Source organism: Engystomops pustulosus, chromosome 1, assembly GCF_040894005.1.
Source record: "Engystomops pustulosus chromosome 1, aEngPut4.maternal, whole genome shotgun sequence".
NCBI lineage: Eukaryota > Metazoa > Chordata > Amphibia > Anura > Leptodactylidae > Engystomops > Engystomops pustulosus.
In genome coordinates, this window is record NC_092411.1 from 18,351,962 (window position 1) to 18,377,683 (window position 25,722).

At 45.8% G+C, this 25,722-nt stretch overlaps 1 protein-coding gene across 2 annotated transcripts in view; it reads left to right on the top strand.

Moving 5' to 3' along the window:
• Positions 1-25,722, top strand: part of TARS1 (threonyl-tRNA synthetase 1) — a 45,530-nt gene that overhangs the window by 10,452 nt on the left and 9,356 nt on the right. Inside the window, exons 2-9 of one of the 2 annotated variants that reach the window (XM_072134425.1) lie at positions 11,979-12,086; positions 15,924-16,004; positions 17,596-17,786; positions 18,443-18,566; positions 18,680-18,801; positions 19,740-19,857; positions 25,034-25,098; positions 25,188-25,266. In XM_072134425.1, coding sequence (XP_071990526.1) covers positions 12,039-12,086; positions 15,924-16,004; positions 17,596-17,786; positions 18,443-18,566; positions 18,680-18,801; positions 19,740-19,857; positions 25,034-25,098; positions 25,188-25,266 — 828 coding nt within the window. In that variant the 5' untranslated portion in view covers positions 11,979-12,038. Of the gene's footprint in view, positions 1-11,869; positions 12,087-15,923; positions 16,005-17,595; positions 17,787-18,442; positions 18,567-18,679; positions 18,802-19,739; positions 19,858-25,033; positions 25,099-25,187; positions 25,267-25,722 lie in introns of those variants that run through there. The other variant, XM_072134416.1, reaches the window with a different exon arrangement.

A 25,722-nucleotide genomic window follows, 5' to 3' on the forward strand; every position in this document is an offset into this window, starting at 1 on the left:
TTTACCTATTTAACCACCAGGGGCCGTACCACTACATTTACAATTTCCCTATAGGGTCCCTACTGGACCATCAGGGATTATATAATTCTGACTTTTTTCCCCGGATCATAGGGGTTAATAATTATGTTACTCCCCCATATACGTGGTTGTTCTTTATTACCATAAGCGTACTCCGTGCTGTGCCAGTAGCCTCCCTACGCGACATAATTGTCGACAGTAGAGATTTCACTCTGCTATATTTCAGCTACACATCAGCGACCTGCTTTGTTTATTCAGGTCGCACGCCATCTCCTTGACGACAGGACGAGTTCGCGCATGCGCAGTATGACACCGCTGCGCTTGCGTTCCAGCCATGCGTGTCAAGTGCTTTCAGACATTGGCGCGCCAAGCCCAACTCCACAACAGAGGCAATGATGATCGGATCGCTTTCCTTACCTTGTGCACACGCGGTGGGTGGATGACGTGGTGAGACACCCGGATTGTTTTTAAACCTTCTTTTTTGATCAACTTTGTTTAGAATTCACTTAGCACTTTATGTATGTTGACACACTAGCGGTTAAGCACAAGTCAATTCAGACACTACATAAGCACACGCACTTTACTATGTTGTATGTAACATTTATTATCATGAATTTAACCAATTTGTATTTATGTTCACTGTGGAAATTTCAATATGATGATGTAATATGCAAAATAAGGGGCGGGAACAATTGTATCACATGATCACCCGAACAGGGTATATATGTATGTTTGCACACTCTTGTTATTTGGCTTGAAAAAGGCTCTGCATGAGCCGAAACGTTGCTGTATTTTGAAACATGGAATAAAATGGAACCCACTTTTTACACTTGATACTGGACTTCGTTTGGTGTGCTGCCTCTTTCCACGACTTAGATAGATAGATAGATATGAGATAGATAGATAGATATGAGATAGATAGATAGATATGAGATAGATAGATAGATAGATATGAGATAGATAGATAGATATGAGATAGATAGATAGATATGAGATAGATAGATAGATAGATAGATAGATAGATAGATAGATAGATAGATAGATAGATGGATAGATAGATATGAGATAGATAGATAGATAGATATGAGATAGATAGATAGATAGATAGATAGATAGATAGATAGATAGAAGATATATAGATATATAGATATGAGGTAGATAGATAGATAGATAGATAGATAGATAGATAGATAGATAGATAGATATGAGGTAGATAGATAGAAGATATATATGGATAGAATAGATATAAATAAAACAAATAGGCAGCACAGTCTAGACCAGTAAGGAAGGGGTGCTATCATTAATCCTCTTGCCCAATAGTCTAGTGATACAATAATCCAAAGCAGGGCAGTGTCCAACAGTAGTGAAATAAGGATGATCTTTATTTCACCTCCTGCAACGTTTCAGCTGCCCAGGAGCCTTTGTCAGACATGCAGGAGCGCAGCTGGAACGTTGCAGTGCTGCCTCGGCTTTGGATTATAGGTAGATAGATATGAGATTGTACAACCACACCCGTGATCGGTGCAGTCAGTGTTCGCAGCTGTTAGATGCTGCCGATTAACATGACCATGTAATATAACAGGGAAGCAGAATATTAGCTCTGAGACTTCTTAGGAGTCAAACCCTGTAGAGGGTTTAAAACATAATATAAAAATGTTACTTTTTTAAAAGTTTTATGAAAGAAAAAAAAATTTAAATGACTTTATAAATCAATTAATGAATGAATTTAAAAAATGATGTTTAATGTCCACAGGTTGTGCAGGACAATCGGTACACGCCAGCATGCTGCCATCTTGTGGCCAAAAACCTAAGTGCAGGGACATTCAGAAAAGCAGACAAGTGAGCTAAAGTTTATGGATGAAAGATGGTCCAGATATTTGTGCTGATGATGAGTGACTGAGGCTGAGCTGCTGAGCCCTGATGGTTGTGCTGCCTTGCACAGAGAACATGGCAGGAAGGTTGGATCCAACCACTAGTTCTCCATACAGTCTGCAGCCAGGGTTAGGTAATCATGTAGATGTGTAATCAGACCTGTGATTGAGTATGTTGTTAGTAACGTCAGGACTGTGATATATGGATTTATATTCCAGGATTGTAGCTTCTTTTCCTAGTAACTGGGGTGTGTCCTCACACTGCTGTGCTCTGTGCAGCAAGTGTAGGTATAGTCCCTGGAGAGATGAGTAATCATACCTTTGTGGGGCACATTTACTGAGGTCCTTGCACTAGTTTTCTGTCGGACTTTGCACGTTCTTTCTAGTGTAAACTGCTTGCACGTGTATTTATGAAGTGTCCGCGCCCCATTTGTGTCGCACGGGACCCTTATGTGGCGCGGCTGCACTGGTCATCATGCAACACAAATTCCTGCGCTGAAGGGGGCGCTTCAGTGCTCAGACGGACCGTGCTCCACATTTAACATTCAAAGTCCAACAGAAGTGTGTCGCACGCCCCATGTTAAAGGTGCACCAAAAAAAGTTGGTGCACTCTGTTGGGGCAGTGCAGGCGGCGCCAGATACATGAAGAACTGATTTGGCAAGCTCTGTGCAGCGCTGCGTTATCTGTCTGCGCCATATAAAGAAAGAAATTATTATTATTACTAAAACGTGCGCCAGAAATCCTGAATCTGGCGCCCCCTACACACTACACAGGCAACTGCATATAATACACACTGCACTGTTCTTAGTAAATGTGTCCCTGGATTCAAGAGCACTGGGGGGACATGACCTCACACTGCTGTGTTCTTAGCTTCTCTGCATAAAACCTGGTTAGATACTACAATAGCAACTCAGGACAGAGAGGATAGAGTCTGGATCGGTCAAATGCACATAACACAGAAGTGTGAGGACACGCACCCAGGACACTTGGAGAAGCTACAATCCTGGAATATAAATCCATATTTTACTGTCCTGCTGCTACTAACAACATACACAAATGTCTGATTACACATCTCTCCAGGGACAATACATAACACTGGATGCAGAGAACAGCAGTGTGAGGACACACCCCTAGCACACATGGAGAATCTACAATCCTGGAATATAAATCCATATTTCATAGTCCTGCTGCTACTAACTGATCCATTGTGTTAGCCTAGTTCAGGGGAAGAGTATGACACATGTATTCTATAAAAGTATTAGTCATCCTCTGCACTAGGTATATTTCTTTAAAACACAGCTGACAAATCTCCTGGGAATAAAAAATATGTGCCTGAATAACACTCGCTGCGGTGTAAGTGCAATTTTACTTTAAAAAATGTCTTACATTTTGCATTAAAAAAAAAATGACAGTCCCGTTTACTTACCTGTAACTTGGAGCAAACAGATTGTGAAGGTAAAGAGCTCCATCTAGTGGTAGAAAATGGTACAGCAAATACAAAACACCTGTGACATTTCTGGGACGTGGTCTGGGCATGATAGATGCACCATGGACCATTCAGCTATACTTTCCAAAAATCAATGTCATATTTTTAGTGTTCATTTGATTATGATCTCTATGCAGGGGGATCCCTGCACTATTATGCATCACGACCAACACCACCGCTGCACAGCACCTATAGGGAAACATAACATCACCCTGTTCTTAGGCTCTGGGTGCCATCACTGCTGTAGAACTGCATAATACACACCTCAGCTGCTGCAGAACCTCAGATTTCACACTTCAGCTGCTGCAGAACCCCATAATAAATAAACACACCAGCTTCTGCAGAACCTCATAATCCATACCTCAGCTGCTGCAGAACCTCATAATATACACCTCAGCTGCTGCAGAACCTCATAATATACACCTCAGCTGCTGCAGAACCTCATAATCCATACCTCAGCTGCTGCAGAACCTCATAATATACACCTCAGCTGCTGCAGAACCTCATAATCCATACCTCAGCTACTGCAGAACCCCATAATACACACCTCAGCTACTGCAGAACCTCATAATACATAGCTCAGCTGCTGCAAAACCCCATAATACACACCTCAGCTGCTGCAGAACCCATAATACACACCTTAGCTGCTGCAGAACCCCATAATACACACCTCAGGTGCTGCAGAACCTCATAATACACACATCAGCTACTGCAGAACCTCATAATACACACCTCAGCTGCTGCAAAACCCCATAATACACACCTCAGCTGCTGTAGAACCCCATAATACACACCTCAGGTGCTGCAGAACCTCATAATACACACCTCAGCTACTGCAGAACCTCATAATACACACATCAGCTACTGCAGAACCTCATAATACTCACCTCAGCTACTGCAGAAGCTCATAATACTCACCTCAGCTGCTGCAGAACCTCATATTACACACCTCATCTGCTACAGAACCCAATAATACACACCTCAGCTGCTGCAGAAGCTCATAATACACACCTCAGCTGCTGCAGAACCTCATAACCCACACAGCTTTCTTCATTGCATATTATCAGAGCTGCACATAAGTCCCCGAGGTTAATAATAGGGTCTATGGGACCAGGTGGAGACTAAAAAGGGAGATACATTGTTACAATCCGCTAGTCCAGGAGATAACAATGGAATATACCAGATTATAATAGATCCATCACATGTATCATCACAGTGTAAATGATGGAAGTTATGATCTAAGTGAAGGGAATGACATCAGCTGAGAATACACAACCTATAAGGCCACATTCACACGGTCACTATTAGTTCAGTATTTTGCATCAGTATTTGTAAGATCCAAATCCGGAAGAGGGTCCAAAACCACAGAAACGATGCAGATCTTTCCATTATTCCTTTTCTCTCTATAGGTTCCACTTCTGATTTCGGCTTTCAAATGCTGATGTGAAATACTGATCAAATACTCACAGTGTGAAAGGGGCCTTAGAAAGGGAGGAATAATGAAAAAAAGTAAGTGAACCCTATTGAATGTCCTGGATTTCTGCATTGATGACTGATACTATATGAGCTGATTGTTATCTGGTTCACAATTACAGAGATGATGAGTACATGCAGCACCAGAGAAAAGTAAGTGAACCCCCAAACCTAATATCCCACAGATAGGGGCTGTGGTGGGTGATCAGAGGTGGAATGGAGACCCCCAGAGACACAGAAGTAAATGTAAATAGTTGGGGGTATCCACCTAGAGAGGGCAGAGGTAGCAGGTGCCCCAGAACCTGGTGCAGAAGGGGCTATGACAGAATGTGGGGGTTTTGTTATGGATTTTGCACTATGACCCTTGATCCTAAGATAAGGGGGTCAAAGAGGTTGTCCCTGTTCAGCTAATAAATGTTATCATATCAATAATGAAAAGTTCTATAATTTTCCAATGTACTTTCTGTATTGATTCCTAGATCATTTATTCCTAGATATCCATATCTCTGCTTGCTGTCCTTCTATAGCAGTGATGGCGAACCTTTTAGAGACCGAGTGCTCAAACTACAACCAAAACCCACTTATTTACCCTGATGTGCCAACGTGTCATTTTAAGCAGCAACTTACTGTTACCTGTTCTTCCACTTCTTTAATTGTATTAGCCCCTGAGGCCACCAATGCAGTTGAAAGAAAGAGTACAAATTCAGACTATCATTGTAGCTTCTCATCAGGGTCTCTCTGTTTAGAAAGAATGGTGGGTCCAGCCGGATGACCTCCAAAGATAATGCAGCTCTATCAACACCTTCTCACTTTTCCTGCAGTTTCAAACAGCCAATGAAGTGTCGCTGTAAAATAGTTCTGAGCGCAGCATCTCATAAATTGCCAAGGACTGCAGGAAGATTTAATGGATTTGTTCCTGTTTGGTAAACTCTATCCTGCGCTGATGGCCTGAGTGCCCACAGAAAGGGCTCTGAGTGCCACCTCTGGCACCAGTGCTATAGGTTCACCATCACTGTTCTATAGGAAGCTTCTATGTTTACTTCCACTGGATATGACCAGGGATATAATGAGCCGTGCATCTGTGTGACACCACATGACCAGGGATATAACGAGCCGAGCACCTGTGTGACACCACATGACCAGGGATGTAATGAGCCGTGCACCTGTGTGACACCACATGACCAGGGATATAACGAGCCGAGCACCTGTGTGACACCACATGACCAGGGATGTAATGAGCCGTGCACCTGTGTGACATCACATGACCGGGGATATAACGAGCCGAGCACCTGTGTGACACCACATGACCAGGGATGTAATGAGCCGTGCATCTGTGTGACACCACATGACCAGGGATATAACGAGCCATCCACCTGTGTGACATCACATGACCAGGGATATAACGAGCCGTGCATCTGTGTGACACCACATGACCAGGGATAATACAAGCCATGCACCTATGTGACATCACATGACCAGGGATATAACAAGCCATGCACCTGCGTGACATCACATGACCAGGGATATAACGAGCCGTGCACCTGTGTGACATCACATGACTAGGGTTATAATGAGCCGTGCATCTGTGTGACATCACACAACCAGGGACAGAGTCACATCCACAGGAAGTAAACAATGAAGCTTCCTCACTTATTTGCTAAAAGTGGACAACCCCTTTTAGGGGAGGAGTTTCTTTGTGGCGCATCTTGTCCATGTGGAGGACAGCCAGAAGTTTGGAATAATTTAAACCTTCCCTAAGAACGGGAGAATATTTGATGTAAGGGCATTCGGGAGGGGGGGCATGCGTTGATGTCGGAGGAGCCCATTGTAATAGATCTGCTGGTGGACATTCCTCTGCGGTCAGTAGGAGATGTCTGGAGAGGGAGGAGCTGTTTTCTGGGATCACCCTCCCTTCTGGCAGGAATCTCCAAAAATTTTACGGATCATTAAGGACACAACAAACTGTTACAGAACTTCAAAGAAATGAGAGTCCCCAGTGCAGATAATGTATTATACAGAAACCATTAACCCTTCTGTGACTTCCCCATGCAGCCAGGATTAACCCATTCATTTACAGTAAGTTAAAACCCTCCTCCTACCTACCCCTACTACCCCCCTCACTGACCGCTACATTTCATCTTTTCCTAACCCTCCAGTCGCATTACACCGAGTTTACACTCCGATCCCAGTTTGCAGCTTCTTTCGGGCTGCAGGACCCAAGCATCATGTGACCCTGCGATGACCACAGGTCCTTCATCAGAACCTTCACAGAAAATACACAGCAGGGATTTTAAAGGAAATCTAACATCAAAATCAAGCATCATAAACCAGGGGAACTTACTCATAAATCCATGGTCACCCTACTTCTAAAAATCAACTTTTAAAATTATGCTAATGAACCAGATGGGTCTGGTGGGCATAACCAGAGCCCCTCAGTTCTGTAGATTCAAAAGCTGTTACACTGTGCACTAACACTACTCCCCCTTTCACTGTGTGAGATTACAGCAGGCAGAGTGAGGGGGAATTGCTGAAGCAGCAGCGGGGGAGGGGAAGACAGTGTAACAGCCTATGAAGCTACTGCATGCAGGGGCTCTGGTAACAACTCAGAGCCTTTTTGTCTTATTAGCATAATTTGAAAAGTTGATTTTAGAAGGAAGGAGGCCAAGGATAACAAATATAAGAAGATACCACAGTCCCGGTGCCTGGATCTATGAGTAATGTCCCTGGTTTATCAGGATGGGTGATCCATTCACTCTCTGTGCCCCCTAGTAATCTGTTCAGCACCTGTTCAATCTGGTCCGCCTGCTCCCCTCGGAGTCCGGGAGGTCTCCCCTCATTTGGAGAGAGCTGACAGGTTGGGGTTAGAGGTTTTGTATTGTATAAGTGGAGTCAGATTTTCTCCTCTCCAGACACAGACAAAAAAAACTATGCGCCCCTATTGCCAGAGTAAATGAGAACTTGTATGGAAAACTTCCCTTTATAGGTGGTCCGTTTTATATGCCTGCGGTCTAGACAAGCTTATCATATATTTATTGTATCCCACCAAAAATATGCAAATCACCGGCACTTCCAGCCCTGGAATGGTTTCCGTCTATGTAGATGTTAGATCTAAGGTTTTTCACTCTTCTGTAATACAATTTTAAAAGGTGCGGCCACATCCTGCACTTCCCATATAGACTTCAGTAGAGGGGTTGTCCCACCATAGACACTTACAGGGGGACAGGTCATTGGGACCACCAGTGATGATGAGCATGAGGGTCCTGTACAAATCACCCAGTTCCACCACACACTGTATAATGCCCCCATCATGTGCACCCCCAGTATCAGAAAAGGATAGGAGTAGTAGTACTGTGCTGTGCCCATAAATACAGGATAGGAGTAGTAGTACTGTGCTGTGCCTATATATACAGGATAGGAGTAGTAGTACTGTGCTGTGCCCATATATACAGGATAGGAGTAGTAGAACTGTGCTGTGCCTATATATGCAGGATAGGAGTAGGAGTACTGTGATGTGCCCAAATATACAGGATAGGAGTAGTAGTACTGTGCTGTGCCCATATATACAGTATAGGAGTAGTAGTACTGTGCTGTGCCCAAATATACAGGATAGGAGTAGTAGTACTGTGCTGTTCCCATATATACAGGATATGAGTAGTAGTACTGTGCTGTTCCCATATATACAGGATAGGAGTAGTAGTACTGTGCTGTGCCCAAATATACAGGATAGGAGTAGTAGTACTGTGCTGTTCCCATATATACAGGATATGAGTAGTAGTACTGTGCTGTTCCCATATATACAGGATAGGAGTAGTAGTGTTGTGCTGTGCCCATATATACACAGGATAGGGGTAGTAGTACTGTGCTGTTCCCATATATACAGGATAGGAGTAGTAGTGTTGTGCTGTGCCCATATATACAGGATAGGAGTAGTAGTGTTGTGCTGTGTCCATATATACAGGATAGGAGTAGTAGTACTGTGCTGTGCCCATATATACAGGATAGGAGTAGTAGTACTGTGCTGTGCCCATATATACAGGATAGGAGTAGTAGTACTGTGCTTTGCCCATATATCCATGATAGTAGTAGTAGTAGTACTGTGCTGTGCCCATATATACAGGATAGGAGTAGTAGTACTGTGCTGTGCTCATATATACAGAATAGGAGGTGTAGTGTTGTGCTGTGCCCATATGTACAGGATAGGAGTAGTAGTACTGTGCTGTGCCCATATATCCATGATAATAGTAGTAGTACTGTGCTGTGCCCATATATACAGGATAGGAGTAGTAGTACTGTGCTGTGCCCATATATACAGGATAGGAGTAGTAGTACTGTGCTGTGCCCATATATCCATGATAGTAGTAGTAGTACTGTACATGAAGCATAGGAGTAGTCACACACATTGTGCAGTAAGTTCTGCCCATGTCCTCTGGATGCAGATAGAGTTGAGGTTGGGACTGACAGGGACCCCCTGTTGCTAGAGATGTGCAGGTGCATTCATTATAATTAGTACAATAAATAAATGAAGTAAATCCCGCTGTAATGTCAGCAGATGATCTGCCATATCCCTTCTATGTGCTGTATGTAGGATCTGGATGGATTAGATATAAACACATTAGAGCCAGAGAAGGAATGTTCCCCCCGGGTCAGCGCACAATCTGGTTCCAGCAGCCTGTGAGCGGTTCTCCTCTGGCACCGGCTCCGCGCTCTGTTCTTTAGCAGAAACTCTTGGACTTTCTTCAAGAATTGTCAATAAAGGCTTTTCATGGAATTATCATCGTTATATCAGAACCATCACAGACCTCACCCCGACAGATCCCACGTGTGATAAAACCAGAGAGAAATAACTTCGAGGAAAAGGGAGGTAAAAGGAACACGAGGGCGACACAAGCCGAGCAGCCAGGACTACATACAAAGAGAACCTGTCAGCTATCCTGACACACCTGCCTTATACATAATAGCATCAGTAATATACAGACAGAAAAGCTTTACGTGAAACTCAAAGGGCACCTGTCAGCAGGAGTGATCATACAGACTGCAATCGGTCTATGAGGGTGAAGGGAGGACATAAAAGGTGACTTGTATGATGGCCCAGCTATTCTTTAAGGGACAAAATAATTAAATAAATTGAATAATAATGCTGAATAACCCAGTCACCAGCGACCATCGATATTTACAGACAACAGGGTATCAAGCGCTGAGGAACTACATATACAAGAGAAAAAATCAACATAGGTTTAAGGAAACAGTGAAAATTACATGTAGTAAGGGAATTTGATATGCCTGCTTGAAGACATGGGTTTTTAGAGCACGTTTGGTAGTTAGGTACCAGTCTTCAGGGCCAGATTATAGGCGGGGCCCCCGGGGAGCTCTCCCCGGGGCCCCCACCATCTTGCCCCCCAGGGGGCCCCCACCAGCTGAGCATGTCTGACACTGTCAGTCAGACAATTCTATGTCAGCCCCCGAACACTGTCTTTTAGATCAAGGTAGTGCCATCCAGAGATTAGGTGCAGCTCGGGAGAAGTTTCTTGAGGAAGAAATGAATCTTAGATTACTGGAGGATTGAAGAGGTGAGAGGACAGAGAGGTAGGGTGGTGCCGCACTGTTCTGCCGACTCGCGGACTATGCATGAGAGTCCCGCAGCATACAACTGAAAAAGACCGCATGGACTCATACTAGCGGGACAAATACAAATACAATCCCGCGGCAGGTACAGCGATCATTAGTGACTACTATAATTTATCTCACAGGCACCTTCTGCACAAGGTTCTAAAAAACAACACATTGCTGTCGATATATCCCCGATAAAAGAAGCAACATCGCCAGGGCAACTAGATAAACATCCTGGTGTGTTTCAGTTGGAGTGGATACATTTGGCCTACTGTGATGCAACATTGTTTCACTAAGGACATGTTACAGATCTAATCAATCTCCAAACAAAATAAGGAGATATCACCGACACAAGTGTGCAATAGCCTGATTAAAACAATAGTTAAGTTAAGACTGTAAGAATTAAAAAATAAAGAACATAATCAAACCCTCTTATTAATCCCTTAACCCTTGGGATTTCGTGCAAAATCAATAACAGGGGTCTATATTTGCATGTAGGGGAGGAATATCCCCAGAACTTTCCCTAATAGTTGAAGAATTTTCTTTAAATTCATTTTAATTACTTCTACACCAACACAAAGTCTTTTAAATTATGAAATAAAAGTTACCCGAATATATTTCCGATTTGCGCCGATTTCCCCTGAATTGCCCCGGGATTTTGGCGCACGCGATTGGATTGTGGCGCTTCGGCACTGGCATGCACGCGACGGAAATCGGGAGGCGTGGCCAAACGAAAACCCGACGGATTCGGGAAAACCCCCGCATTTAAAACAAAAAATCTGTCGTGGAGCTTGCACTTACCTTCACTCAGCCCGGCTCAGTGAACTCCAGAGAACGTGCCGCTGGATCGCGAATGGACCGGGTAAGTAAATCTGCCCCAATGTTTTACTCTGCACGTGAAGGGTGCAGAATAGTGAGTGCAGCTCTGGAGTATAATACAGGATGTAACTCGGGGTCAGTACAGGATAAGTAATGTCATGTATGTACACAGTGACTGCACCAGCAGCAGAATAGTGAGTGCAGCTCTGGGGTATAATACAGGATGTAACTCAGGATCAGTACAGGATAAGTAATGTCATGTATGTACACAGTGACTGCACCAGCAGCAGAATAGTGAGTGCAGCTCTGGAGTATAATACAGGATGTAACTCAGGATCAGTACAGGATAAGTAATGTCATGTATGTACACAGTGACTGCACCAGCAGCAGAATAGTGAGTGGAGGATCAGTATTGTTATGCATGGAGATACCTCTGCTATGATTATATCGCGCCCTCTAGTGTCCGTCGCGCTGTACAATGACCGCCCCGCTGGTCACATGACCGGAGACGTCCGCATGCCGTCAGCACTAGAAGCCGAAAGTGTGTGGAAACCCGGACTCTGCCATGAGTTCCACTTTCGATGCAACCAACCTTAGAATTCCTACTTCCTGATTGGGCCTCTCCGGACATGCCCCTGTGTTTGTGGGCGGGGCTAGGCCTAAACTCGACTCTGGTTGGCTAATCCCTGTTCTGTCGTGTTAGGTTGTCGTGTCGGGTTGCCGGTTGCATCAGCTGCTGTGTACTTACCGGGCAGTGACAGAGATGACGGAGAACGTGGCGGCCAAGATGGAAAATCTGCAGATTAATAAGGTGATGGGGGGACGATGTGCCCTGGATAGTGAGACTAGGGGTGGTCACGTGTTCCATGCCTTCTATGGGGGTCGTGGAGGTAGTCTATGGATGAGGGAGGGGGTTATTTTCCACTTTTTTTTTTTATTTTTGTTCCCCAATTAGATGGATTTCCGCTTCATAGAGGATAATATCGTTTATTCTGACACATTAGGGGGACATCCGAGACTGGGGTGTTTCTGCTGGAGTGCCCCTTTAACACCCCCCCCCCTCTGCCTTTCATTTTCACTTTCCTTCTTACTAAAGTCGTTACTTTTATAGATTTCTGTTGCCTTATTCGTAGCACAACATGTTTTTTAGCAAGAATACTCATGGTTTTACCATAAAATAATCAAATCCCACCATTTTTAGGGGTCTTTTTGTCTATATTTCACCTTACGGTTACACTCACTAGTTATTAATCCTCGCCCAGCCATTACAGGTACAGCAATAACAAATTGTGTCATCACCGACACCCTGGGAGCTGTCACTAGGTGCCCGGTTAACAAGACGACACCTTGGCACCCAATGTTAGGGTCATGAGTGAGGTCAAAAGTTTGCGGGGTCCATTTAAAGGGCCAAAACCACTAAATTAACTTTGCTTTAACCCCTCAGGTGCCACAATCACTATTGAAAGTGGCATCTAAGGGGTTACAGGGCCCAGGATCGGAGTTTACTGCAATCCTGGGTGCATCAGGTGGGTGTTGGGAAGGGGTTAATAGAATTGCACCTAATGTTTTGTTATAACCACAGCTTCTTCTTTCCTGCAATAGGCAGTGTCTGGTATTGCTGTATTCTCATGAATAAGCATAGGCTGTAGTACCGCGCATGGACTATGGCAATGAGGGGGCGCTGTTTCCATTGGGGCCTGATGTCACACAGCTGATTGGGGCAGCCGGGGCCGGTCACATGTGTATAGGACAGTCAGGATGTCAGTGACTTGCATCAGCTGTGGTGTCCCCACCCATATGACACATACACCATGTCAGCTGTAGGTAGGGTTACATTGCCGGGCCCCACCCTAAGCATTTTGCTACTACTGGCCTATTGTGATTAGTGTGGGGGGATCTGACACCTTCAACTGATCAATTGTTGGGTTTACCTCAAGGCCAGGGAATGACTTGCTGAATATTTGGGCTGGCACCCCCTCTGATCACTAGGACAGGGGCGTTGATCTCCCGGATTTACTGGGACCCCCACAGATTTGATGACTACTAGAAACATTCCATTGCCCGTACACAATGTGGCATGGTGTGAGCTCAACCTGACGCTCTATACAGGTGGGTGAACAGGACCCCCATACTTCTTATCAGTGGGGGACCCAGATCCATGTGCTTTCAGATAGGACACCCGCCTTTAAAGGGGTCGTCCACTTTCATTAAATAATTGATCATTTTTGTGTAACTAATAGTTATACAATTTTCCCCTACACTTTCTGTATCAATTCCTGACTGTTTTCTAGACCTCTGCTTGCTGTTCTTTTCTAGAAAGCTTCATTGTTTATTTCCTGTGGATAAAAACCAGGAAGCAAACACTGAAGCTTCATACAGATGGACAGCAAGCAGAGATCTAGAAAACAGTGAGGAAGTAATACAGAAAGTATATTAGAAAATTGCATAACTATTCATTACGCAAACAAAATTAGTTATTTGTGGAAAGTGGACAACCCCTTTAACTTTACCCAGATATCACTATTTACTGACAGAAAGCAGAGATCTTGTTACTAGCGAGGAAGTGACACACAAAGTCTAGTTGATTTGAAGACCGGCTCCTCGTGTTCCCCACCCCCGCTGCCTCTCATACCCGTAGCTGCGGTCACACACCTCCTGTTCCGTGTTGGTTTGTCCTGTGTCACTGTTTGCAGTCTTGATGTGTTTTCCATGTCATAATGGTTATTATTTACTTTCCTTTTTTTTTTCCATTTGCTTGTGATAAGATCCAAGAGAAGCTGACCCCGTGCCAAAATAGGAGTGATAAAAATAAATGGAGATAATTTTACTCCTGTTTATTGGGCAAAGAGGCTAAGGTGCCAAGGTAGGGGGAGGCTGCAGCCAGGACACGGGGAGGACAGGGGGAGGCTGCGGCCAGGACACAAGGAGGACAGGGGGAGGCTGCGGCCAGGACACGGGGAGGACAGGGGGAGGCTGCAGCCAGGACACGGGGAGGACAGGGGGGAGGCTGAGGCTGCAGCCAGGACACAGGGAAGACAGGGGGGAGGCTGCGGCTGCAGCCAGGACACGGGGAGGACAGGGGGAGGCTGCAGCCAGGACACAGGGAAGACAGGGGGGAGGCTGCGGCTGCAGCCAGGACACGGGGAGGACAGGGGGAGGCTCCGGCCAGGACACAAGGAGGACAGGGGGAGGCTGCGGCCAGGACACGGGGGAGGACAGGGGGGAGGCTGCGGCCAGGACACGGGGGAGGACAGGGGGGAGGCTGCGGCCAGGACACGGGGGAGGACAGGGGGGAGGCTGCGGCCAGGACAGGGGGGAGGCTGCGGCCAGGACAGGGGGGAGGCTGCGGCCAGGACAGGGGGGAGGCTGCGGCCAGGACACGGGGGAGGACAGGGGGGAGGCTGCGGCCAGGACAGGGGGGAGGCTGCGGCCAGGACACGGGGGAGGACAGGGGGGAGGCTGCGGCCAGGACACGGGGGAGGGCAGGGGGGAAGCTGCGGCCAGGACACGGGGGAGGACAGGGGGGAGGCTGCGGCCAGGACACGGGGGAGGACAGGGGGGAGGCTGCGGCCAGGACACGGGGGAGGACAGGGGGGAGGCTGCGGCCAGGACACGGGGGAGGACAGGGGGGAGGCTGCGGCCAGGACACGGGGGAGGACAGGGGGGAGGCTGCGGCCAGGACACGGGGGAGGACAGGGGGGAGGCTGCGGCCAGGACACGGGGGAGGACAGGGGGGAGGCTGCGGCCAGGACACGGGGGAGGACAGGGGGGAGGCTGCGGCCAGGACACGGGGGAGGACAGGGGGGAGGCTGCGGCCAGGACACGGGGGAGGACAGGGGGGAGGCTGCGGCCAGGACACGGGGGAGGACAGGGGGGAGGCTGCGGCCAGGACACGGGGGAGGACAGGGGGGAGGCTGCGGCCAGGACACGGGGGAGGACAGGGGGGAGGCTGCGGCCAGGACACGGGGGAGGACAGGGGGGAGGCTGCGGCCAGGACACGGGGGAGGCTGCGGCCAGGACACGGGGGAGGACAGGGGGAGGCTGCGGCCAGGACACGGGGGAGGCTGCGGCCAGGACAGGGGGGAGGCTGCGGCCAGGACACGGGGAGGACAGGGGGGAGGCTGCGGCCAGGACACGGGGGAGGCTGCGGCCAGGACACGGGGGAGGACAGGGGGGAGGCTGCGGCCAGGACACGGGGGAGGCTGCGGCCAGGACAGGGGGGAGGCTGCGGCCAGGACACGGCCAGGACACGGGGAGGACAGGGGGGAGGCTGCGGCCAGGACAGGGGGGAGGCTGCGGCCAGGACAGGGGGGAGGCTGCGGCCAGGACACGGGGAGGACAGGGGGGAGGCTGAGGCTGCAGTCAGGACAGAGAGAAGAGGGGGAACATGATGCTTAGATCACCCGGCGAGAGCATTTCAGCAAGGACAGCTCCCACCAAACTAACTTATCTCTTCCCTAGGGATCAGGAGAAAGAGGGAGCTGAATTCCCAAATTTTCTTTGTGTCCCCTGGATTTGCCGGTCCTATCACCAACTGAAAAACAAAGTACATTTTCGGACCTGAACTCTTTGTGGGAGCTGTATATATATATATATATATATATATATGTATATATGTTTTACTTTTTATATATATTTTTTTTTTCAGTCAAATTCAGAAGGCGGCAAACAGAAAGAGGGAGGGAAAAAGAAGAGCAAGGAAGGATCTGGAGAAGCAGCGCGACCCGAGGTAAGAATTTCTGGCAGTCCACCATCTTAGTGATAGAAGTCACTGTTAAAGGGGTTGACCAGGAGTGGAGGAAAAGGGCTGCTTATTTCTGAACAGAGCGCCACTCCTGTCTGCAGGCAGTAGGTGGTATTACCACTCAACCTTATTAACTTCCTGTGATATGTCTTCCGCTGCCGTGTTCAGATCAGTGCTAAGATCCCTTCACCGCTCGCCACACATAGCGCCACACATCGTATAGTGGCTGTGCTTGGTATTCTTAGGGACGAAGCAAATACAATAGGATATAGAGGTCCTTCCCGTACCTCGAATCTTGTACATGTGAACACATTCCAAAAGTAGATGCTGTACAAACCTGAAAAGTCTTTCTGTATATAAATCCACTCCAAACATTTTTAGCTTCATGGAAAAGACTGTTGTGTACTCACACCTGCCACGTTTCGGGGGGTCCTTGACCCTTTCTCGAGGATGAGACGAGTTAAGTTTAATGTTTGCAGGGGGATTGTCAAATAAGGTGCCCCTATCTTCTGTTCTATAGCACCTAGAAACTTGCATTATGTGTCATATAAAAGATAAGAATCTCATCTTTCCCATCAAGCTTCTGGGAGCTACAGAACTGGAACAGTTAAAACAGGCAGGAACTGGATCTGTCTCTGCAGCTTACATTTCCAACAATGTCTTTGGCTGTCTGTATCTCTGGTTTTGTAGCTCACAGATCCACCTGATGTAATCTGAAAGAAAAGATCCCTATATTTACTCTGACACAAAAAGCATGTAACTAGGTGCTAAAGATCAGAAGATAGAGGCACCTGAAGTGGGACTCCCCCTGCAACCACGAAACTTGACTCATCTCTTGTGAAAACAGAAGAGTCATATTTGCCCAACTTGGGAATATTTTTTAGAGGTAAATGGGTGAGATTTCACATAAAAGGGGGAAAGGTCATTTCATACCCTACACCCTGGCTGTACTAGCTGCCCGCTGGGGGTTGTAGTAGCTGTACCTGTCCATCTGCTGGTAGAGTAGGGCAGTCTGCACTCCCTGGTAAACATTGGCATGGACTGTACCCTGTGTGATGCAGCTGCCAGGCTGGAGGCGGGTATAATCCTGATAATCTCACTGCCCGCAGTATATGGATCACTATAACAACCTCCCCTGCCTGGTGTACTGCTCCATTACAATTTAACCCTTTCTCTAACCCTAAAGATGGAAAAGGTAAAACCGTATGATGACATCTGCCGTGTGATGCAGTCAGTGGGGGAGGGGGTGCAGGGACTTCTGAGGACAAGCTGCGTTCAGTCTAGGGGGTCTCCACCCTGATAACTGTGAGCGTCAGAAACCCCCTGGGGGTGCACAGGACAGGGCTCTGCTCTTCAGCCTCAGTTCCTCACAATATGGGGAAGTCACATGACTATTAGGCAATTTTTTTTTTCTTGGCCTTATAAGGTTATAAGGTGACCTTATCTGAGTCAGCGGAGTGAAGATGGTGAAAGGGATTTTCCAGAGTAAATGTGTCAGCGGTTCTCCCTATGGGGAGACATAAGTGATCTGTAGGTGGCGCTGTAATATGGCATGTTATATATTCTTTATATTCAGCTCAATCCATGGCCTGAATACATCAACCAGAGGCTGGAGATCTACAACAAGCTGAAGGCTGAGCACGAAGCCCTACAGGCAGAGAGAGCCGCAAAGGAAAGCAAAGCCATCAAGGTGACCCTGCCGGATGGGAAGCAGGTGGACGCCGAGTCCTGGAAGACCACCCCGTACCAAGTAGCCGCAGGGATCAGGTGAGGTGGAGATATTGGGCAGGACGTCATGTTGTAGGGCTGCAGGAATGTCCCTTTAAGTAGTTTTGGGTAATCGCTTTGAACTTCTGGAAGCCCCTCTGTGTTTCAGTAGACTTTATGTTTAGATGCTGATGTGTTTAGCTCACAGAGCATTGTCTAGATTGAAAACCATTCTATCCAATCAGAGGCAGTGACCCTGTACATACCTATACCTAGTCCTGCTCTCAGCTGTGAAGTGGAGACCATTATATCCAGTCTAGACAATGCTCTGTGAGCTAAACACATTCGCAGCAGTTGCACAGATCTCTCTGCTGGTTTATTACAAACAGTTGGAGTCCAGGCTGTTTAGCTCACAGAGCATTGTCATGACTGGATACAATCGTCTCCACTTCTCAGCTGAGGGCAGGACTAGCTATGTACAGGGTCACTGCCTCTGAATGGAGACAATTGTATCCAGTCTAGGCAATGCTCTGTGAGCTCAAACCATCAGTTGGTTTGTTACAATGCATCAGTCCAGGCTGTTTAGCTCACAGAGCACTGTCTAGACTGGATACAATTGTCTCCATTCAGAGTATATAACCTGTACATAGCTCGTCCTACTCTCAGGGAGGTCCCTCCTGATGACGATCACCCTGAATACTTTCCGTCTCTTGCAGTCAGGGGTTGGCGGACAATACGGTGATTGCAAAAGTGAATAATGTGGTTTGGGATCTTGATCGCCCCCTGGAGGGAGACTGTACACTTGCATTGCTGAAATTTGATGATGAAGAAGCTCAGGCGGTAAGTGCCTAGAATTACTGAATCTATGGACCGTGTGTGGTACAGTATGACGTTACCCCCACAGTCGATGCATTTGGTGTAATTTGTGACGTCCTTCTCTCTCCCGGTGACAGGTGTACTGGCACTCCAGCGCGCACATTATGGGTGAAGCCATGGAGCGGGTGTATGGCGGATGCCTGTGCTATGGTCCTCCTATAGAGAACGGCTTTTATTATGACATGTTCCTTGAAGAAGGGTGAGCGTCTCCTTAGTCATTATACACTGCAATAATACCCCAAAATGTCACTTATAAAACTTCACCTCCGCAAGTAAAAAGCAAGAAAAAAAAGCTGTTGTAACTCTGGGGACGTGCAACCATCAAGTAGATCCCTTCTGTTGTGTCTACTTGATGATTGAACTGTTACTTCTCCTGTCGCTGCTGGGACCCTGCACCCAACAAACCCCCTCCGAAAAATATAGCGACATAATGCTGTTAGCGCACAACCATCAAGTACATTGCCTCTGTTGTGTCTACTTGACGGTGCAGCAACTATTTCTCCTCTTGCTGCTGAAGCATAATATAGTATAGTGACATAACACAGGGGGACTGCAACCATCAAGTACATCCGCTCTGTTGTGTGTACTTTATGGTGGAGCCTCTGTGTCTCCTCTTGCATAATATAGTATAGTGACATAACACAGGGGGACTGCAACCATCAAGTATATCCCCTCTGTTGTGTATATTTAATGGTGCAGCCTCTATGTCTCCTCTTGCATAATATAGTATAGTGACATAACACAGGGGGACTGCAACCATCAAGTAGATCCCCTCTGTTGTGTGTACTTTATGGTGGAGCCTCTGTGTCTCCTCTTGCATAATATAGTATAGTGACATAACACAGGGGGACTGCAACCATCAAGTATATCCCCTCTGTTGTGTATATTTAATGGTGCAGCCTCTATGTCTCCTCTTGCATAATATAGTATAGTGACATAACACAGGGGGACTGCAACCATCAAGTACATCCCCTCTGTTGTGTGTACTTTATGGTGGAGCCTCTGTGTCTCCTTTTGCATAATATAGTATAGTGACATAACCATCAAGTAGTTCCCCTCTGCTGCATCCTGTGTGTGGGAGCATAAGTTGGGCACATGCTAAAGCCTTGTCCGTTTCTTTCCTCCTGTCTGTCCCAGGGGTGTCTCCAGCAACGACTTCACCGGCCTGGAGAACCTCTGCAAGAAGATCATGAAGGAGAAACAACCATTCGAGAGGCTGGAAGTGTCCAAAGAGACTCTGCTGGAAATGTTCAAGGTAGAACCCCCAATCCGTGCAGTCACCTCCTGATTCCCCTACATTTTACATGGATGGAATTTTCCAGGTTTAACTATCGAGTTTTCTGCCGGGTCTATTCTAATATTCTAGGTTATTGGGCGGGCAATTTAGAAAGCTGGAGAAGAGGACTACAAGTCACAGCATGCCCAGAATGCTATTTAGGAATATTGAGGGCAATTTAGAGAGCTGGAGTAGAGGACTATAAGTCCCAGCATGGCCAGGATGGTATTACACAATACCTGTGGGGTGGGGTATAGGGACTACAAGTCTCAGCATGTCCAGATTGTTGTTGAGGAATAACCCGAAATATTTCTTGGGAGAATCTCATGGGGAACTATAACTCCAAGCATGTCCAGGTTCTTAACACGGAGTATAAACATTGGAGCAAAACTGCACGTCCCAGATTATCCAGTATATTTTCTTATTAGTGGCAAAAAAGATTGGATTCATAAGAGTGAGAATTACAACTCCCATCATGCGAAGAATAATATATAGAGGATCTAATAGGATGTAACATGGAGCGAACAAGAAATCTCAGCGTCTCTAACGCCCTTTGGAGCATGTATTATATGGTTTAATAATCATCCACTCATCACAGCGGATGCAGCTCTTTATTTTTGCCTGGGCTATGTCTGGTATTCCTACGTGATCCTATTCATATGAATGATACTGAATTGTGGGCAGCTGCAGTACCAGGTACGGCCACTACAATGGTATGGCGCTGTGATCAGCCGAGTGCTGTGAGTCTTGACACCGTAAATCCTTGGAAACCTCTTTAGATCTGTTAGCAAATTGCGTTATCAAAATTAAGTCACGTGTTCTAGATCCAGTTGGATGATGACAGCAGCAGAAGAGGCGTGCATTGATTTTGTGGAAAGCAATGACCAGTGTCTGAGAAATGAAGTAGCACAAAGTAATACAATTGTTCATTCACTTTAAGTAATAGATTAAAAAAAAAAAAAAAAATGCACAACACGTGACATTTTCTGCCCTTTATTTATTCCAATGATGACGGCAGCGGAAGAGGAGTGTATTGACTTTGTAGGGGGCGAGAACCTCTGACCATAAGGAATGGAGAAGCACATAGTAATACATTTTTACCACTCACATCTCTTAGGAAATTGCATAATCAAAATTTACACATTTCAGAACAATTTTTTAATTTAGTCTAATTATGACCGCAGCAGAAGAGGAGTGTATTGATTTTGTCGGAGGCAGTGACCTCTGACTACAGGTAGTCCTCGGGTTACGACGGTCTCGGGTTACGTCGTTTCGTGGTTACAACGCTTTATACGTCTCATTCCGACTTACGCGGTTTTGCGTCGTAAGTCGAACCGTACGTGCGCCGGAAGTCATAGAGTACTGCACACTGTACCCGGTTACTGTACATGAGAAAAACGAGTCTCCTGCACGGCATAACACCCTTCATTATGGCTCCCAAACGAAAGGTAGACTCATCTGATAGTGTATCAAAGAAAAGGAAGGCCATCACCATGGAGGTGAAAGTAGGTATCATAAGGCAATCAGAGAAGGGGGAAACAGCAACAGAAATTGGCAGGTCATTAGGACTTAGTCGTTCTACTGTTGCTACGATTATCAAGGATAAAGATCGTATCCTTGAACATGTGAAAGGATCTGCTCCTATGAAAGCAACAGTGATAACAAAGCAGCGTAGTGGGCTTATTATTGAGATGGAAAGATTATTGGTGCTTTGGTTGGAAGACCAAAATCAACGCCGTATCCCTGTGAGTTTTATGGTTATTCAGGAGAAGGCTAGGCGACTGTTTGAGGCTTTGAAAAGAGAAAAGGGGGAAGGAAGTCAAAGTGAAGAATTTGTGGCGAGTAGGGGTTGGTTTATGAGGTTTAAGGATCGTGCCAATTTCCATAACATCAAAGTGCAAGGTGAAGCTGCTAGTGCTGATGAGAAAGCAGCAACTGAGTTTCCTAAAGAATTGGCTAAGATAATTGAGGAGGGTGGTTACTGTGCTCAACAAGTATTCAACGTGGATGAGACAGGCTTGTTCTGGAAACGTTTGCCTAACCGTACGTACATTGCCAAGGAGGAGAAGACAGCACCAGGTCATAAAGTCGGCAAGGAAAGACTGACTTTGCTTCTTGGGGGCAATGCTGCTGGCGACTACAAACTGAAGCCCATGCTGGTATATCAGGCTGAGAATCCAAGGGCGCTCAAGGGTATTTCAAAAGGTCATCTACCAGTCATCTGGAAGTCTAATAGGAAGGCATGGGTGACACTTGCAGTGTTTGATGACTGGTTCACCAACCATTTTGTGCCAGACGTGAAGCGGTATTGTACCTCCAAGGATATCCCCTTTAAGGTGTTGCTAATTCTGGACAATGCCCCTGGACACCCTGCCCATCTGGATGACTTTAACCCTAATGTCAAGGTGGTTTACCTTCCACCTAATACCACTGCCCTAATACAGCCTATGGACCAAGGAGTCATTGCTACATTCAAGGCCTACTACCTACAAAGGGTCATTGGTAATGCTTTAGCAGCAACTGAAAAGGATAAGAACTTGACTCTCAAGGACTTTTGGAAAACATACAACATCCTTGATGCTGTGAATAACATTGCTGATTCCTGGGATGAGGTTAAGCAGACCAGTATGAATGGCGTGTGGAAAAAACTGTGTCACCAGTTTGTCAATGATGTCACAGAGGTCCAAGAGTCAGTGACTAGCGTCATAAAGAACGTTGTTGATATGAGTAAGACAATGAATCTGGAGGTGGAGGAGGATGATGTCACAGAGCTATTGGCATCTCATGGAGAGGAGTTATCTGCTGAGGACCTTATTCAACTGGAGAAGCAGATAATAGAGGAAGAGGAAGACAAACCAACCCCAGAACCTAAGAGATTTACAAGGCAGGGCTTGGCAGCAGGTTTTGCCCTGATACAGGAAGGGTTGTCAAGGTTTGAGGCTGAGGATCCCAACATGGAAAGGTACACTAGGGTTGCCAGAGGAGTCATGGATTCCCTTAGCTGTTACAAGGAGATCTTGCAGGAGAAGAAGATGGTCTCCTTCCAAACTAACCTGCAGCAGTACTTCAAGATCCTGCCTGCAACAAATCCTGCAACAGATCCTGTACCCTCTACCTCAGCTGCCCCTCTTGACTCAGCTGCCCCAGTATCTCCAGCACCTTCTGTAGCTTCCTCCCAATAAGTAAGCCTGTTCTCTCTTTGGAATTGTTACATTGTTTATTACAGTACAGTACACTGTTTATTACTGTTACAGCACAGTACAGTATTTCATTATTAAACGTACTATACTGCACAATATTTTACTGTACCTATGTTTTATTGATAATTATGTAGGGTAGGATAGGCTAAGTATGATACAATGAACGTATGATCCGACATACGTCAAAATTCGGTTTGCGACGCCGCGCAAGAACGGATCAACGTCGTAAGTCGAGGACTACCTGTATAAGGAAGGGAGACGCACACACAGTAATACATATTATCACTCACATCTATTAGTAAGGATCCTATTAATAAAAAAAATCTACTCTTTTCATTAGATTTTGATTTGGTCTTAAGATGACCGCAGCAGGAGAGTGGTGTGCTGATTTTTGGAGTAGGCAATGACCTGTGATCCTAAGGGACACACATTCATACATGTGATCATTCACATCTATTAGGGAATTGAATATCAAAAAAGAAAAGTTATACCTTTTGGATAGTTCCATTTTATGGAGCCCATTGGTGACGGCAGCGGAAGAGGAGTGCATTGATTTTCTAGGAGGCAAGGACCTGTGACTGTGTGGCACAGGTATATGGAGCACAACAAGGTAATAGATATGATGATTCATATCTACTAGGAAACACTATACCCAACTGTAGCTCAACTATATGTTCCTGCCCTTTATTCAATCCAATGATGACAGCAGCGGAAGAGGAGTATATTGATTTTGTAGGAGGAAGGACCTGTGATCATGACACGCAGAGGAGCAATTAGTTTTATATTTGATCATTCACGTCTATTAGGAATTGTATATCCAAAATAAAGCTACACTTTTCATAAGATCCCTTTTATTTAGTCCTATTAGTGACAGCAGCAGAAGAGGAGGATATTGATTTTGTAGGAGGCAAGAACCTGTGACCATGTGGCACATATTTATGGAGCAGAACAAGACAATACAGATGATGATTCACATCTATCAGGAAACTGCTTACCCAAATATAGCTAAACTTTATGCTGCATGCCCTTTATTCCATCACATGATGATGACAGGGGAAGAGGAGTATATTGATTTTGTAGGAGGAAGGGCCTGTGATAAGAAAAGGAGGAGCTCAATTGAATACATTTGCTAATTCACATTGATTAAGAAATTCTGTATCCAAAATAAAGCAACGCTTTTGGTTAGTTCCATTTTACTAAGCGCAATGATGACAGCAGCGGAAGAGGAGTGCATTGATTTTGTAGCAGGCAAGCGCCTTTGACTATATAGAACAGAGCGGCACACTGGGATACATTTGTATAATTCACATCTGCTAGGAAATTGCATGACCACAATACGGCTACACTTAATACCTCTTATTCACTCCAATGTTGACAGCAGAAGAAGAGTGTATTGATCTTGTGGCAGGCAGGGACCTGTGACTATGAGTTATAGAGTAGCACTCAGAAAAAACACATGATATTTCATGCATTAAGAAAAAGCTTATTCAAAATAGAGCGACACTTTTTACATCATTGCATTTTAAGGGCCAATTCAAATGATGGCAGCAGCGGAAGAGGAGTGTATCGATCTTGTGGGAGGCAGTGACCTCTGACTATGAAGAACGGAGAAGACTACAATAATACATTGGCTGAATAATAATGGGTGGCTAATATAAAATAAAGTTACAGAAAATATATATAACAACTAACCTGAGATAATGACGGCAACAGAGGAGGAGGAGGGTGTTGATATTGTAGGAGGCAGTGACCGGAGATTACGAGGGACGGAGCATCACACTGTAAATGTTGGCAATGTCTATTAGGAAATCTGAATCCAATATAATGCTACACCTCATATTGTATCTAAAGAGATGACGGCGGCAGCAGAAGAAGAGTGTGTTGATCTTGTAGGTTGCAAGTTCCTTCATTTGTTACATTTTTGTTAACCTCTTCATTGGTTTCATTTTTTTCAGTACAACAAGTTTAAGTGCAGAATCCTGAACGAAAAGGTGGACACTCCGACCACCACGGTGTACAGGTAAGAGTAATACACAACACCTGTACCTGTATTATGTACTTATAACACTCTGAACAATTAAATTATTATTATTTTTTTTTTATCTTTAGATGTGGCCCCCTAATCGATCTTTGCAGAGGACCCCATGTCAGACATACTGGCAAGATTAAAGCTTTGAAGATTCACAAGGTAAAACTGTGTACCTTGTATGTACCTCCCATATAGGGGGTAGACCTTGCCTATGTTCAAGGAAATCAAAATCCATCATGATATACAATGGACACTTACTCATAGCTGTCTACTTATATTTATTATACATAGCCTCCTTCCTCCTAAAATCATCTTTCAAAATTATGCTAATGAGTCCTAAGTACTCTGAGCCTCTCCATGCTGTGGCTTCACATGCGGTAACACTGTGCAAGTGCACTTCCGCCATCCCACTGTCTGAGATTACAGCAGGCAGAGGGGGGGGGGGAGAATGCTGATGGTCAGGGAGTAGAAGGAAACAGTGTAACAACCTGTGAAGCTACAACATGGAGGGGCTCTGGCAAAACCCCCAGAGCCCTTTTAGCTCATTATCATAATAGTAAAAGTAGATTTTAGAAGGAAGGAGGTCGTGGATAGAAAAATATAAGAAGATACCAC